The sequence below is a fragment of the Leiobunum rupestre genome, chromosome 9 (genome assembly GCF_980474605.1).
Source record: "Leiobunum rupestre chromosome 9, qqLeiRupe1.1.hap1, whole genome shotgun sequence".
Lineage (NCBI taxonomy): Eukaryota > Metazoa > Arthropoda > Arachnida > Opiliones > Sclerosomatidae > Leiobunum > Leiobunum rupestre.
The window spans coordinates 36,074,881-36,090,836 of NC_143392.1; the positions used below are offsets into that span (position 1 = coordinate 36,074,881).

A 15,956-nucleotide genomic window follows, 5' to 3' on the forward strand; every position below is an offset into this window, starting at 1 on the left:
ACAGAAATAGGTATCGGCCTGTCATTTTACAGCTAAAGTACAAAAAGTAATTTTCCAATTTCCATATTCTCCAACACTTTTTAAGGTACATTTAGAAAATAGCTAGCAATAACGCTGTTGTAGAACCGCTTGATTGCAGTTTTTTTACAGGCTCGATGGTGATCGAGTTGAAACAGTTGACTAATTTATCGGAGCTCAAAATGATGAAAAAGGTTAATTGAAGGTTTATATATATTATATTATACTTAAAATAATAAAATCACAAATATTACAGAGAAAACACATGAATATTTTATGGCTGGGTGTATTAAATATAATATGTGCAATTATTCTAATGCTTTGGTGCCAAACATCAAACAGCTTAGGTAATTTATTAATTGCCACATGACTGATGGAACGAAAATGAAATTAACTAAATTTTTAAAACCCACAGCACTGTCTTCCTATTATCTGTTAACTATTTTGGATGCCTTGAAGTAAATAATTTCATTTTAACAATTACACTAGAAGTGTCAATAACTGATATTTTTTAACATTAGTGTTGTAACTTCATTGCTCAGTGTGTGGTTTGAGAACAAAAAACCAGATGCATCATTCACATTTGGTTATGAACAATGTGGAGTTCTAGCGGTTTTTGCTTCAACTATATTAGTTCAATTTTGTTCAATGATTGTCATAAAAGAATGGTAAAATGAACCAACTGAAAAAATATCATAACCAAGTTAACATTGTCAAATATTTTTCAGTATTGAAAGATTCATTCAACAACCAGAAGTTCACACGTAAGAATTTCTTTCTGATTCTATTGTTAAAATTTAATATCTAACGCCTGTTTTTCAAATTTCAAGGGGCCGATTCTTACCTGGAGTAGTTTTAACCTTTGTTCTTCACTTGGTGGTAACTTACGGAGTTAATAATAGACCATTATCAGCCGTTGCAACAGCTTGTAGCTCCAGTTGGCTTCAAGAGCATATGGCTGATATTAGTCACAGCCTGTGCGGCGTTATTCCAGGCTTGGGTACTTTTTTACTGCCTCGAGTAAACCCATTTTTATTACTCGGGTGGTGCGGGGCTGGAATATTTTGGCTAACTGACTTCTTAATAGAACATTAGTGAGTTTGAAAATTGATCATAATTCCTATTAACAATTAAATAACCCACTTCCTATTTTCAGTAATTACCACGCAGCGGACACGTTAGCAGCAATGGGTTTTGCGTTAATGGTGGCAATAACTTTATTCCCTATGAGCGTTTTCAGTGGCAAAGTCTTATTACAAACTACACCGGCACACATTATTGGACAATTGGATAAATGTTTAAGAGAAGCTTCAACGTTAGATGGGGTCTTGGAGTTCCGCCACGAGCATTTCTGGACACAAACTTTTGGAAAACTAGTATGTTGGTAAATTCAAAGAAATTGCTCATCTATTTTGCTAACAACAACATTATTATTACTCAGACTGGTACAATTCATGTCAGAATTGGGAGGGACGCAAATGAACAGTTAGTTTTGGCGCATTTAGTTGACCGGCTTTCAAATTTAGTTTCCAGTCTGACAATACAGGTTTTATTTTAAAATATATATCTATTAAAATTAATTTGCTAATCTGAAATGAGTTTCAGGTTTTTAAGGATGAATGGACCTGGAATTCAGCCACAATAAATTTGCTACAAGAATCTTCCCTGAGATTTCCATCACCGGCTCGAAATTTTTCTAACCTGCCCGTTAGTCCGCCTAACTCGAATGATTTCAAACCATCACCCAAAAGTCAATTCCCAACTTATTCAACAACAAAATATTAATTATCTTAAATTATTCAAATAAAGTCTATTTATTTTTATAAATATAATTATTCAACAAGTTTCAAAGCATATTTTCAATTAATTGTCTGGAATTTGGCAATTTTCCAATCAATCCCAAGAATCTTAAAAAGTTGATGTTCCACCGAAACCACCAATTTGATAATCTAATAGAAAAAATTTAATACCTTGTAGTTTGTATTATATTTAGGGTAAATTTAAATGACCTTAGACTCCAAGTAAAGTACGCTTGTTCAAAATATCCTGCTAATGTTTTTAAAAGTCCAGATTCTCTGTTGTCTTGTAAAACTCCATTAGCTGCGACATACGCCATGATTGAATAGCGGTCTACAACATTTCCGTGTTCTTTTATGATGGCCCTTACAGTATTGATGTTCCTATCATTACAGGGTAAACATTGAGATTTGAAAGCCATATTTTTAGAGAAACTTTGAATCAAATATTCAAATAGAGTTCTCGGCTCGAAACTCAATAAGCCTTGTCCAGAAACTCGCGAAACTTTAAAATTTGTCTAAGGTTAAACTTGATAAAAATTCTTTAAGCAGTTTTCCCGAGCGAGTTTCATGGCTATGCCACGGCAAACTCTCGCCATAGTGGCCAGCCCATTCTTTGAAGTTTCTATGTTAACCTACGAAGTACGAACAAAAATATCTCTCGGCATCGAGCGCCCTTAGCGAAAAATTATTTTTAGAATAGTTTTTGCATTGAAGCCAATATAAAAACGAGCGTGGCGTTAAACGCCAAGTTTATAGTGGGAAAATCTTGTTCATGGAAATTTGGCGAATGGGTTGGCCACTATTGCACGAGTTTCAAAGTTGGCCATGGCTATGCGAGCACTCGTTTAAACCAAGTAAAGATTACTTGAATCGAGTTGAGTACTCGGATCATAAATCGAAAAACTCGCTGAGATAACTCTCCACCAATTAGGGCTCACAAAAAACATTCGACGTCATACTTTATCCGCTACTGGTTTTTCGAATTTCAAATTGTCATGTGATGTGTCGTTTTTTTGTTTCACTTTCAGAAACAAAATACTACGTGAACTCCGCCGATTGTCATTTTGCCATGTCTGCTTAATTTTGTTAGAAAATAAGTTAATATTTCTTCCAATTTGTCAAATTTCACTTAATAATTAGTGTTACAAGTAATCAATCATGGATGAAAGTCATGAAGTGATTTAATTAACTAGTTTAATATTTTAAAAATTGAAAAAGTAATGGTCCAAACTGTCCAATGGAAACTCATTAAGAATTTTTAAACTCCTTAAGGGCTCGAAGCTTAGAAAAGGGGTTATTTCAAAATTCGTAAACTCTATAAGAAATTTTTGAAAACTCGAACTTGACTCTGTAGTCAAAATTATATACTCTCACACCCCCCCATTATTTACCTTATGATAAGAAGCATCGGTAGAGGAAGACTTTTCAAGGTATCAGTGACCCTGTCAAAATGATTTTGAGCAACTTCCATCATGTATTTGGTATCGAGAGTGTTTATTTTGTTCGAAAGATGCCGGAATCCGTGTTGTCTGTTCAATGGTCTTTGCATTAAAAGTTCAGAAAAAAAATAGTAATCTACAATTAAAATGCGAACATGATTAAAAGTTAAAATTATCTTAATGCGTGTACCTTTAACTCCCAGTTGGCCGCTAAAATATTTCATAGCGTCTCTTTTATCCAAAACTATGGCTTTCCAAAGCTGACTTAAAGCATTACGAGTCACTTTAGGTAAATCTTCGTACAAGCCATGATCCAACAGCACAATTTGGGCTTCACCATTGCCATCTTTGCATATAAAAACTGTAAAAAACTAAGTTAATCTTAATATACCACTTAAACACATTATTAATACTAAAATTCACCATTTCCGGGATGCGGATCAGCATGGACTCGACCAGTTACAAATATTTGGGTAGCAAAAGTTTTAACTAGTTTTTCATCTACCTGGATAAAAACAACAAAACGTAAAGTTAAGTGTTGATAACTTTTGTTTCCCATTTAATTTACATCATTTAGTTTTAAACCCAGTTCTTTAATTCCCTTTGCATCATTGACTTTGACTCCATTGATAAATTCTTGGGTCAAAACACGCTACAAAGAGATATAATTATAGCGGGAATTGTAACTACCTTCTAGGAGTTTAGTCATACTTCTGTAGTTTTGTCCCAATGCACCTTAGGTACTCGGACAAATCCCAAATGAGACAAATCTTTCTGGCATTGTTCCATATTTCCAGCTTCATTTACAAAATCGAGCTCTTTGAGTAAACTTGATCTTAAATACTACAATGATAGAAATTATGGTGAATGAGGACTTTTTCATTGGCCGATGATAAAATTAACTCACATCCATAAGCCAAACAAAGTTGAAAGTTGGGTGCATTAACTTAATACATCTCAGAATGAAATGAACCGTATCACAGTCTCCATTAAATCGTTTTCGGAGGTCAATATATTGCACTTTAACAGCAACTTTATCTCCTTGGTGAGTGGTTGCTTCATAAACCTGAGCAAGACTCGCAGCAGCTATTGGAGCTTTATTGAAAAACTGAAACAATTCTTCCGGCCGTTTTCCAAAGTCTTCTTGAAATAGTTTTTCCAACTTTTTGCATTTTAATTAAGTTTGTTTAATTTACAAAGTTGTAATAAGGTTTTTGACTGAATACAATTACCTCTTCCGGTCCCCTTTCAAGAGCTTTGTCATATAGGACAGAAAGTTTGTCCAAGTATTCTCTGGGTAAAATGTGGTTCATTTGTGTCAATCCTTGCCCCAACTTGACATAGAGCCCTCCATTCAATAAACATCCTTCCAATATTCTCTCAGCAGATCTTGAGTGGCACTTTTTGATAGCATTTTCGTAAGCTTCTGATCCATCCTCTAAATTCCTTAGTGAATACCAATAGTCAAAAGACAATAGAGTTCCAATTTTCACTGATCTAGTTGCGAAGATAGGGGAAAAAACACCAGGGTTATATTTAAGACAAAAACACCAGTGTTATAATTAAAACCACTTACCTTAGCAATCGTATAGCGCCACTGAAACTAAACTCCTCCCTATCTCTGAATGAGTAGTAAAAAGCAGGAAGTAACAAAATTGGCCCATATCTTATGATATTTTTGGTACTATGGCTAACTAATCTTGGTTTCTGGGTAAAATTTCTTATTATTCCAATTCTGTTAACTGTTAAAATTTCATTTGTTAAAATCAAAGCACATTTAAACGATTTAAACATTATCTACATTACATTTAAGTAAAAGTTTTTTATGTTAAAAAGAAACTATAAACCCTTCAAAATTCAAAGAGGACGCTGTCGGCTGTCCTTTACCAGCAGTGATGTTCCTGTTAGATTTAAGAAAGTATTTTCTACCCTAAACAAAACGTACTTTCTGAGGAGCAAACGTACTTTACGTATTTTAGTCGACGCTGCGAGCGCCATCTAGAGTTTTCACACGGAAAAGGCGCCATTTTTTTAAAAATTCAAACGAAATGGCAAGAAATATCTATAAAATAGGCGCGAATTTTAATTTAATTAAAAAGAATAACTCCAATAGCAATTTATAAATGTTTAATACGATAATGAAATAATGAATAATTGAATACAAATTTTTGGCATAATTTCAGGTATCATGTAATTGTTTAGACATAAAGTTCGAATTAAAGATCAGGGGGAATTGCTTTCTTAATCAAACAACGACTCGGCGGCTCCCAGTTAAAACAAGATCTATCTGTTGTGGTTTTTCCAATAAGCTCTTTAGTTAAAATGAGGGAATTACAAGTTTTTGTTGATAACAAATTTCTCTGATCGCTTTTAATTAGTTTGTAGTGTGAAAACACTCTCTCAACGTTAGCACTTGAGTGCGGCAAAGAAATGAGCGCTTTTGAAAAACGAGCGAGTGTAGGGAACATTTGATTTCCTAATGAATTTTTAAATTGGCCAACTTTATTCCAAAATCCCTCTAGTGATTCATCACTATTTCCTAGATTTTGTAAACAATCAAAATTTGGCAGCATTCTCCACTCTTCGTTTAGAGTTTCTAATTCTTTAGCGGAAACTTAGTTGGGAAATTGCGTAGCTAAAGGGACAAGACTCGCTACCTCCCCAGATACGGCGATTTATGGTTACAAACACGATATTTTCGTTAAAAAAAGATCATCGAATGAAAATCGGGATTTAATTTGGGAGCACAGCTCCTCGTAAAACATCGTTAAATCGTTTGGGCAAATTTTGACTTCACAAATCATTATTTCTGCTTTGGTACCGATATAGACGTTTGTGGGAGATAGCCGTTTCGATTTATTTTTTGGACAAATGTTACTGACGGAAGTTTCATCAACATATTTTTTTGCAAAAAATTTCTCAGCATCGTTTAATCTCTGTGTGCAGTTTTGTGATCCTTGGAGATTCGCTTTGAAAAATAAGGTTCATTTTGTTAATGTGACCTAAAATTTAATTTAAAAAACTGTAGTATAATTTGTTCGTTGGGTTTCTCAATGCATTAAGAATTGTTGCAGCCGAAGCTACTTTGTCCTCTAGGGCAGCCGATTGAAAAAAAAAGTATTAGAGCCGGCCATTGTTCAAGCATTCTAGAAACCACAGCTCCTAAAGAGAGGCAACGCGTTTGGCAAGGTGTTAATAGCTTATGAGGTTCAACTTTCACAAAGTCTTGGAATTCTTTGTATTCCATGATCCGTTTAGCGCTATTTCTAAAGTAGGAATTAGAATCAGACGATTCTGCATCACCTAGTATTTCTTCTTGGAAAACATCGGCAATTATCTGTCTCTTTGGTTTAGTGTATCCGGATACTCCTGGTTCGTCGCAATCGTCACCGTCTGTTTTATTCAATAAGAGCACTTTGGTTGTTTTTGTTTTAGTTTAAATTAAAAATCGATCCATAATTGAACTTTCAAGTAGCTAAACTTTCGTAATAACATTGAACTGCGAATTTAAAGAGAAACTAGCAACAAAATTGAAAACATATGAGCTCAAAAGCTTTGATGCTTTTAGTTTTGGCGTTTGAATTAAAGTGTGGTGGACTGGACTACTAGATTAAGCATATCAGAGTCAAAATGTCAGAGTAGAATTGACTGATGTCACTTGTTAATTACGTATAAGTACATCCTCGAAAGGACCAAAGTTTACCCACCCCCCCCTCACAAAGACCAGAATACCCGGAAATTAGAAAAGAGATAGTAAACTTGACCAACAAATTTTCAGCTGTTCGTGGTAGACAGTATAATAACAAATGGGGGAACCCCTCTCGTTTGGAAAGGTATTGACTTAGTTTCTACTGCATTCCTCTTCCACTCCCCTCATCACATAGCTATTAGCTACTTATATAGGGGAGGATTAGAAGAACTTAACAATCAACAGAAAAAGGCGGGAGAGTGAGGGAAAGTTGGGACACTTCAATAAGAGATAACACATTCTTTTGTAAGATCTTTTATTCCCCGAATCCCCGGCTAGGGCCGAGTTTCCCCATTCTACTACCGGATATTAACTGACCCCCGTTTGATAAGCTTTGAACAACCACCTGGCCACTGCCAAGTGCCACTGGCAGTCTGCCTGTATTTCAGGTGTAATTTTTGTAAACCACCTACTGTGCAACTAACTTTGAATGAGTGAAAAACGGGGAATATTTGGGGTATTTCAATGGTTGACCACTCTTTGCGCGAGAATCGTTTTTATTTATATACGAAAATTTTCATAACGTAATAAAAACCATTCATTTATTCCAAAATTGTATTTTGGCATTGAAAATAATAAAAACGTACTAAATACGTTGAAAAAAATCCAAAGCGTATTTTTGTACTTCAAATTTCAAAACGTACTAAAAAAGTACAATTGTACCGTCCGGAACATCACTGTTTACCAGTCAATAGATGGAGTAAGTGAAACGAAACCGTGACTCATGAAAACGTGGGACAGACTGGCAACGCTGCAAGAAAGATGCAGCTGCAGAGGTGAAGGTTATAATCAAGATTGTCAAAAATCCACGAACTAACGCGTGAAATTCATAAAAATACTAACTAAATCTAATTGCGTTTTATACGTAATAATAACACCATGTCTGGGATAACTAATCAAAGACTGAAGGAAATGGAAGAAGAAATGAACAGGTAAATTAAAAAAAACCTAAGCCTTAAGCAAGAAATAAAATATATTGTTTCATGATAGGTTCGAGCATGAAATTTCAATGCCAGTTTCAATAGGAGATCCAAATATGCAAGTGCATTTACTAGGAAATACTCAATTTATCCCGCATCAACTAATACGAACACCTATTAGTCAATCATCAATGATGGATGCAAATAGCATGTTCTCTTCAGATTCAATGAATAACATGGCGTTCACCCAGCCAAACATGCACGACATACCAAATGCTTCAGTTACACCAGCCGTTTACTCCGCTAGGCCTGTCAAAACCATAACTATTCATAACCATTCAGCTTCCCCACCCCCTTTGGCCCCACCACTAGCACCCCCACCACCTCCTCCAATGGCTATTTTACAGTCCACTTCCTCATCTCAATCACAATCTGCTTCCGAGAGCTCAAGAGCGTAAGTCAACTAAACTTTGAGATACTTAAAATTATTTATCTTACATTAATTTTCCTTGTTTTAAAAAGAGAAACGCCGCCTCCTCCACCTCCACCTCAACCAATCTACACACCAAGCCCAGTCATTCAGTCTCAAGTGGCTAGACGCACTAATAAGAAGAAAAAAATTGTTAGAGTTGCGGGTAATCAAGTGTGGGAAGATAATTCCTTGTTGGAATGGGATCCTGACGATTTTCGTATATTTTGCGGGGATTTGGGCAATGATGTGACTGATGAAGTATTAGTTAGAACCTTTGGACGTTATCCATCTTTTGTGAAAGCCAAAGTTGTTCGGGATAAGAGAACTAATAAAACTAAAGGCTTTGGATTCGTGAGTTTCAAAGATCCTCAAGATTTCATTAAAGCAATGAGAGAAATGAATGGTAAACACACCAAAAATTAACGGTTTTCAATCTTAAGTAATTTTATAATCATGGCATTATTTTAGGCAAATACGTTGGTAGCAGGCCTATCAAGCTAAGGAAAAGTACCTGGAAGGATAGAAATATTGAAGTGGTGAAGAAGAAACAAAAAGAAAAGGAAAGATTGGGTTTAGCTTAAAAAAATTTAAAGCGCAATAGTTATATTTTGAATTTTCAATGTACAATAAATTTTTTACCTTAACTTGAGCTTATTCACTCTCTGTAGTGTATTAATGTTCCTACATTAACAATATGGAAAAAATCCCATCCTATGTTACTAAAATGAATGAACTTTGTTACCAACCTTGCTTACCGATGAACATTTTCTTATAGAGTTGTATTCCATTGGTAGAAAAAGAGCGGCTCCGAGACAAATTCATGTCTTCCATTAACCTTGTTGCTTCCTCAGGGATTGATCTGACCTACTCCATCCTTGGAGTCATTTTCAGCTCACTCCAATTGCCAATGGAATACATGGGGACAACTACCTTTCTATCCTTTTTCTTAAAAATATGATTTTGAAAGCTAATGGACTCGCGACGGAAACATTTTAAGAGGGAAAAGTGTATTTTTATCCAACCAATATTTTGGAAAATATGACATTTGCATCTACTCTGTTTGGAAGTACTTAAAGTGGATATAAATAAAGTACTTCCATATTAGAGTAGATGCAAATGGCACCTTTTCCAAAATATTGGTTGGATAGAAATTAACTTTGTTCTCGTTAAACATTGTAAATAAGGAACTTCTAGATTAGAGTAGATGCATTCAGAAAAAATACAAATGGCACCTTTTACAAAATATTGGTTGGATAAATATGAACTTTGCTCTCGTAAAATATTGTAAATGGATGAAAATAAAGTACATCCAGATTAGAGTAGACGCAAACAGAATAGATACAAATGCACCTTTTCCAAAATATTGGTTTATTGTTAATGGATATAAATGAAGTACATCCAGATTAGAGTAGATGCAAACAGAATAGATACAAATGGCATCTTTTCCAAAATATTGGTTGGATAAAATTTCACTTTGCTCTAGTAAGATATTGTAAATGAAGTACATCCAGATTAGAGTAGATGCAAACAGAATAGCAACAAATGGCACCTTTTCCAAAATATTGGTATTTCCGTCGCGAGTCCGTTAGCATTCAAAATCATATTTTTGGGTAAAAGAACAAAGGTAGTCGCCCCCCTGGCCCCTCATTTGGAGCGGCTTTATCTAAAACCCATGCCAGCTCAGAGCTAGAGCCATTATGTCAGTCAAATATGGATAAATCTTTGGGCACTCCAACGGAAAATGCTATTAGTTGAGTCACAGATTGATTACAATTTTAATGCTTGGTCAACTCCCAAAATGCCGGGAGTAGTGGAAGCGTCTGGGAGGCAGAGTTTGTGCCTTTGTGGATGACCGTGTGAGAACGACCAAAATCCCCCAACGAATGGTCGGTATACTTCCGCCACGGGTGTCCCCCCCCCCCCGTTGCCGTGGCCGTTACATATATCTCGCCCTGATTAATCAGATCTTCGCCGGGCTTGCGGTCTTCTCAGACTCAATCAACCCTTCTTTCTTCCTTCTTTGAATAAAAAAAATCCAAAAATAATTGAAAAAAACAGATAATTGGTATTCTAAATAAATTTTTAATTGTGTTAGAGATTACAAAAATCTATTAGAAAATTTTGGCATTTTAGTTCAAAAGAAAATGCTTTGTACATCCAAATGTTTTGACTACAGTTTGGTTGACATTTTTTTTTGTGTGGAAGATAGCACTATGCCCACATGTAACAATCAGTGTGATATTTGTTACATATGCTATATATTTTAATCAATTTCACAGTCGTGATAGTTTTTTTCCATCCATGCTTAATATTTGGAAGATATTTTTTCATTTTACATTCACATTTCAGGTAGGCCTATACAATTATTTTTATTTACAATAGAAGTACCCGCGTATTTGAAGGTTTTCTTTTTTCGTAAAACATTAAAATGCAATATTAAAGGGGTGAAATTCGTTTAATACGTTTCTTCCGAATAATATAAAATATAACTAGATAACTTTCAGTTATAAAAACACAGTAGGAAATAAAAAATAAGTTATATTACAAATCAGTAACTAGGCATTACACACGGAGACGAAAAAAATTACCAATAAATCAACAATAATATTTTATAGAGCGAATCTGAGGAGTGGCAAAATATATTGAGTAAATTAATTAATTTTAAATATAACTTTGGGTAAAAGACAATTGAGCTTTAAATATTTATTTTGATACTCGGAAATTAGTAATTAAATTAAGAAAAAATTGGCTTATTTTTTAGGGGAAATATTTTGTTTCCCTTCAAATATATTCAAAAAATTTTGATTTTCTTTTAAAATTAAAAGCTCAAAAGAGGTATGGATAAATTTGCATGCCCTATATCCAAACCCACTATATTTAAATATACTGGGCAGTCCTTTGGCTGCGGGAAGAAAATGTTACATTTTTGGTCAAAAATACCCGCCTTGGTCGTGATACGAAAGTTTCATCCACGATTATTGGATATCATAACGATAAACTTTCCCTTCGATGGTGTCGTTATAAAAACTCAAGTGGAAAGTTCATTTTGGCACTAACAAATAGAACGAAAGTCGATAATCGCGTTTCCAACGCGATTTCTTTCGTTTCACTTCGGGTTTACTACTTTTATTCCAATAAATAAATGTTGCATAGAGATTTACATCGGAGTGTTGACACTCTGATAAAGAAAAGGGAAAGTTAATAAAATTACATAGTTGGCTGGTTGCGTTTAAATTACATGTACCTCCTGACTCTGTGTTGGCGCTATAGGCACAGTTTCAGTCTGACCAGGTAGACTTGGTTCAAACTCTTCGGTGCTAGGAGGTTGAGTAGCAATGGAGTCATTGGACAACACGCTATCGCTTCTCTCAGCCTTTCTTCTAGACCGTAACTGTCCAAATTTAAGATTAGAATCACAGTCCAATAACTCTCCCATTAAGCTCGTATCAGTGCAAAAACCACTTTCTAAAAATTAAAAAAAAAATGGTTAAGCTTGTCCAAGTTAAGCCTCGATTCAATATTTTTGAAAAATTTACCAGTTGAGCACTGGGATTGTTGGGTGACAGATCGGTGATGAGATCTTGGGCTGTCACCAGCTTCAAATCCCAAGTTCAAAGCTGCCCCGTAGAAACTGAAGCCAGTGCCTGGAACATTGTTGTTGCCGCAAGAGCTACCACTCGATGAACTGCTGCTAACTGATATGATGGAATGTGGACGTTTGTTGGTTCGCAGTTGATCGAACGATGACGAAACAGCAATTGAGTTACGTAATCTGTTAGCTTTAGGTACGCTGTCAATCCTGATGGACCGGTCGTTGATTTGGTCTTCACTGGGCTTAATGTCTAAACAGGGCTTATTACCAATGCCCATGGATGACATTTCCGCCAGACGGATTTCTGAACAAATTCACCGTTAATTTAGTATTTTTTATGGAAAACTAAATCTCACAATTTATGTACCTCTGTTTTTAAGCGCCTGTTTCCAAAGCAGCCTGGAAATTTCGTGAGCCCAGGCCAGCTTCACTTCAGACGATGCAGCCTGCAGGATATACGTATCATGCAACTTTCGCTTCCTGAACCAGATCTCGAATTTGGTCGGGCTATCGCCAATCTGTTCAGTCATTCCAATATCGGTCGTTTTGATGCTCTGCTTGTACTGATAAATCTCTTGCAATCCGCGTTGGTCTGGATCCCTCCTTGCTTTGCTGAATAGAATCAGGTCCTCAAAGAGAAAGACCCTCCTCAAGGATTTTTTGTATCGCCCTTGCCAAACCAAAAACTCGTCTTGTCTCAATAAACGACCTTGTTCTTTGACATTAACCTGAGAGCAAAGACATTTAATTTCAAACAGACCACAAAAAAAACTGCAAGTTACTTACATCGCAGTCTCTTAATGCGTCCATGGCAAGAAGGTCGTTTCCATGACGTAACTGGAACCTAACCATCTCTTCAGCAGCCTTGTATATTCAAGTACAAAACAGTAAGTAAATTTTCCCCAAAATCAAGAAAAACAATGAAAACGTGTACCTTTAAATCTTGGTACTCTGATTCTCTTTCAACCTCAGGACATTCCTTCAACACTTGCTTTAGTAGCAGGGCATATTTGCCCATACGCTGCACAGGTTTTAACAAGTAGCTAGCCAAGTCCATCTTGTCCTTCAACTCCAATTGCTTTCGCTAATTATACCATACAACCAACATTAGCTGCAATTTCTTTGATGAATAAATATTTAAATACATACGCGGAAAAACTTGGTGCCATACTCTGACATCAGATTATCGGATTTCGGCTTATTTTTGTTATACAAAGCGTAAAGATAAAATTGACGTTCCTAGAATCACAATTGACGAAATTAGTTGGGAGTGAAACGAGCAATTTTTTAAGGAGTTCAAAGTGACTCACGTATTGCAAGAAATACTGGCCAACCCTGAAAGGCGAAATTTCGCATAGTTCTAGTTCTTGCAAAAAATATTGACTGTGAAACTCGTATATTTTCTCAATGTTTCCAAAGATGACGTTTCGTTGACCTCTGAGAGCCTGCGGAATATCTTCGCGCAGCAACTCGGGGCAATAATTCTACGATAGAAAATTATAAATATAATCGTCATTCGTTGTAACCCCCGCAATCGCGATCTCGAAAATGCCACCCACCTCGATTATGTATTCCAGAGACTTTACATAATCCCTTTCAGTTTGAATTAATTCGCCCATGATTAGCATCAAAGTTCTACAATTTTATAAATGAAAAAGTTTATTACGCGAATCAAGAGAAAACTCGCTTGATAATGTAATTACGTTTTTTGTTTGGTATTTTTACTAGAATCAGGAGAATCCTGATCAGTTCCATTGGAAATGTCCAATTGAAGCAGATGACTATTAACCGGAATGGGACTGTCTAGGTTGGCCGTAACGGAGCTCGGACAAGTAGCTTCCCCCTTTTGCGTCTCGTCCGTTGGTATACTAATGGGCGAAATTATTTGGCCATCACCACCTGTTACCATCACCCCGAAACACCATTTCCCAATTTGGCCCCCGTACTGACCTGTCATTGGTACCACTGGAATGGTCGGGGAAACGTTCCTCATCGTCTTCGTTGTCCTCGTCGACTTTACGCTGACTCCCCAACCGTTCGTTTTGCCTTCGAACTTGTTGGGCGGCTTTTTGTAAGGCTTCCTCGCACAACTGCCACGTCGGACATATCCTCATGTGTTTCTTAACGGGTTTTTGCGTCACGGGGTGTAGCGAAGAGTTGGACGTCGTGGGTGGCGGAGAACCCTTCGTAGCTAACCTACTTCCAGTACTGCTTCGGGCTTGTAAGGGGACGTTTACCTGAGCGGGACATTTTCCGTTTAGATTTTGAGTCGGAACGTTTCCGTTTTCAAGTGTAATAATTACCGAGGAAGACCCCAAAGTGGCTTCTTCGCAGGGCGTCGCGACATTATTGCCGCTGTTATGACTCCACCTCGAATCGTCCTTTTCGATGGTCGCGACGGGTCCTATTGTCGTCAGGTCTTCGGTGATCAACCCGCGGCTCTGTAGCTGCTCTTCCTTGTCCCTCAGATACTGGTCCATTTGTAAGGCACAATCTCTGGGTGTGGACAGCGGACCCACGGGGTACGAATTACTGGGAAAGGACGTGTACGAGGCGAAAGGGGAGCTGAATCCCGCCGGTGGACCACTAATGGCGGACATGCTTCGTCTCCTAAGACAGGCGAGAGAGTTTAGACTGGTTTCGGTGGCCGGTTTGGGCGCCGCTTCTATTTCGTACCTCGAGTAACTTTGATGGCGGAAGAAGTTGGAAGCAGAGTCGAACCCGTCCTCGGAGCAGACGGACTGGACATTGCGACCAGAACCGGAGGACGACGACGTGGACGGCGTACTAGAGCCGCGAGGCCAGAAGTTTTGAGGGTGTGACCGAGATCTGGTCGTTTTGTTGGGATTGGGCAAAGGGTCCCAGTCTTTCATTTGTTGGTGCTGGTGCTGTCCGTCGGACGACGAAGAATCCCTTCGCAGTCTGACCGTGTCGGGTGCCAAAGTTCGACCGGCCTCCAGCAAGGTAGACCGTCTCGCCCTGACCAATTCCACAGTCTCTTGACATCGCGCTTGCGCCGTCTGAAAATGGAAAATATACGCAAAATAAAAACAAAGCCTAGAATGTGGCGCAAATAAATTAACACTAATTCTCAGAAATGGCGGCCATGATTTTTTTAAATGATTTCTAAGATATTAGACTCACCGAATTCAACTGGTAGACGGAGTTACTCCGCCGAAACATGGCGTCGTGCGCGATTACGAACAACGATATTTCACATGATATTTCACGCGGTAAATTCGCGGAGAAACAAAAACTCGAGACGGAAATGAAGGCCTCAACCCTTTTCGCGAACAACGTGAATGGACATCTAGATCCGAATCCGGCTCCAGCTGGAATGAGTCAAATATCGCGAACAACGCCCACTAATCGTCCCGGTCGACGCCGATCTCGTAATAAGACAGAGGCAACGTTTCTGTTAAGGGAAGGGGCACCCACACTTTGCCACACAGTCTGTCTTTCAGGTCTCGCGTCTCGGAGGACCCATTAAAGAGAGCGGGGCTTAAGAAGCCAATGTACCTGTCTGACAAGCCCACACTATTCCATAAAAATGCAAAGGGAACAATTTTTTCCTGGTTGTCCAATATTTAATAAATACTCGATATTGGTTATAACGATATTCCTTTGAACGAGTCTTTTTTTCGGAAAAACCTCACCACGGGGAAGTTCGGAGAAACTGTTTCTAAAAATCGAATATTTAAATCGGACGATGTTTGGAATAAAAACGGCATAAATTTGAAAGGCACAATGAATTAACCACAAAATGGTTTCGATAGTGAAAGAAGAACGGTTATTTTTACGCATTCAGTAACTTTCGCGAAAGAGTAGAAACTCAACCGGAGATGACAAATAGAAGCAATCGTAACTTACACCCAACAACACAACTTCCTGAAACGTTTAGCACGCATTGTAGGGAGTTTATTATACGAGGAACTGCTAATTTTCGCCGTTCATTTTTTGGTTATAAT

General features: G+C 37.3%; 4 protein-coding genes across 7 annotated transcripts in view; 2 read left to right on the top strand and 2 right to left on the bottom strand.

The window, feature by feature from the left end:
* Positions 1 to 104: 104 nt before the first annotated feature.
* On the top strand, positions 105 to 1,841 carry LOC149927306 (zinc transporter 6-like). Its single transcript, XM_090158873.1, has 9 exons — positions 105 to 212; positions 275 to 365; positions 434 to 476; positions 540 to 686; positions 747 to 782; positions 849 to 1,112; positions 1,175 to 1,394; positions 1,460 to 1,564; positions 1,624 to 1,841. Exons 1-9 carry the CDS (start codon positions 156 to 158, stop codon positions 1,801 to 1,803), a joined length of 1,143 nt encoding a protein of 380 aa, XP_090014999.1. The 5' UTR covers positions 105 to 155; the 3' UTR covers positions 1,804 to 1,841.
* Positions 1,836 to 5,170, bottom strand: LOC149927307 (putative aarF domain-containing protein kinase 5). The gene is made up of 10 exons (XM_090158872.1): positions 4,833 to 5,170; positions 4,489 to 4,753; positions 4,164 to 4,418; positions 3,968 to 4,099; positions 3,825 to 3,908; positions 3,680 to 3,761; positions 3,447 to 3,617; positions 3,209 to 3,392; positions 2,028 to 2,198; positions 1,836 to 1,967 (listed from the first exon to the last, which is right to left on the bottom strand). Exons 1-10 carry the CDS (start codon positions 5,048 to 5,050, stop codon positions 1,865 to 1,867), a joined length of 1,665 nt encoding a protein of 554 aa, XP_090014998.1. The 5' UTR covers positions 5,051 to 5,170; the 3' UTR covers positions 1,836 to 1,864.
* Positions 5,171 to 7,752: 2,582 nt separating this feature from the next.
* On the top strand, positions 7,753 to 9,040 carry LOC149927308 (uncharacterized). The gene is made up of 4 exons (XM_090158345.1): positions 7,753 to 7,936; positions 7,995 to 8,378; positions 8,447 to 8,799; positions 8,865 to 9,040. The coding sequence occupies exons 1-4, from the start codon at positions 7,884 to 7,886 to the stop codon at positions 8,975 to 8,977; spliced, it is 903 nt and encodes a 300-aa protein (XP_090014471.1). The 5' UTR covers positions 7,753 to 7,883; the 3' UTR covers positions 8,978 to 9,040.
* A 1,425-nt stretch (positions 9,041 to 10,465) lies between these two features.
* The window catches only part of LOC149927309 (uncharacterized), a 211,836-nt gene continuing 206,345 nt past the window's right edge, over positions 10,466 to 15,956 (bottom strand). For all 4 annotated transcript variants that reach the window (XM_090159308.1, XM_090159306.1, XM_090159307.1 and 1 more), the window contains 13 exons: positions 14,665 to 15,008; positions 14,292 to 14,598; positions 13,939 to 14,225; positions 13,692 to 13,856; positions 13,548 to 13,623; positions 13,299 to 13,472; positions 13,138 to 13,227; positions 12,923 to 13,072; positions 12,775 to 12,852; positions 12,356 to 12,716; positions 11,933 to 12,292; positions 11,641 to 11,861; positions 10,466 to 11,574 (listed from right to left, as the gene is read on the bottom strand). In XM_090159308.1, the coding sequence (XP_090015434.1) occupies positions 11,554 to 11,574; positions 11,641 to 11,861; positions 11,933 to 12,292; positions 12,356 to 12,716; positions 12,775 to 12,852; positions 12,923 to 13,072; positions 13,138 to 13,227; positions 13,299 to 13,472; positions 13,548 to 13,623; positions 13,692 to 13,856; positions 13,939 to 14,225; positions 14,292 to 14,598; positions 14,665 to 15,008 (2,634 nt within the window). In that variant the 3' untranslated portion in view covers positions 10,466 to 11,553. The remainder of the gene's footprint in view (positions 11,575 to 11,640; positions 11,862 to 11,932; positions 12,293 to 12,355; positions 12,717 to 12,774; positions 12,853 to 12,922; positions 13,073 to 13,137; positions 13,228 to 13,298; positions 13,473 to 13,547; positions 13,624 to 13,691; positions 13,857 to 13,938; positions 14,226 to 14,291; positions 14,599 to 14,664; positions 15,009 to 15,956) is intronic.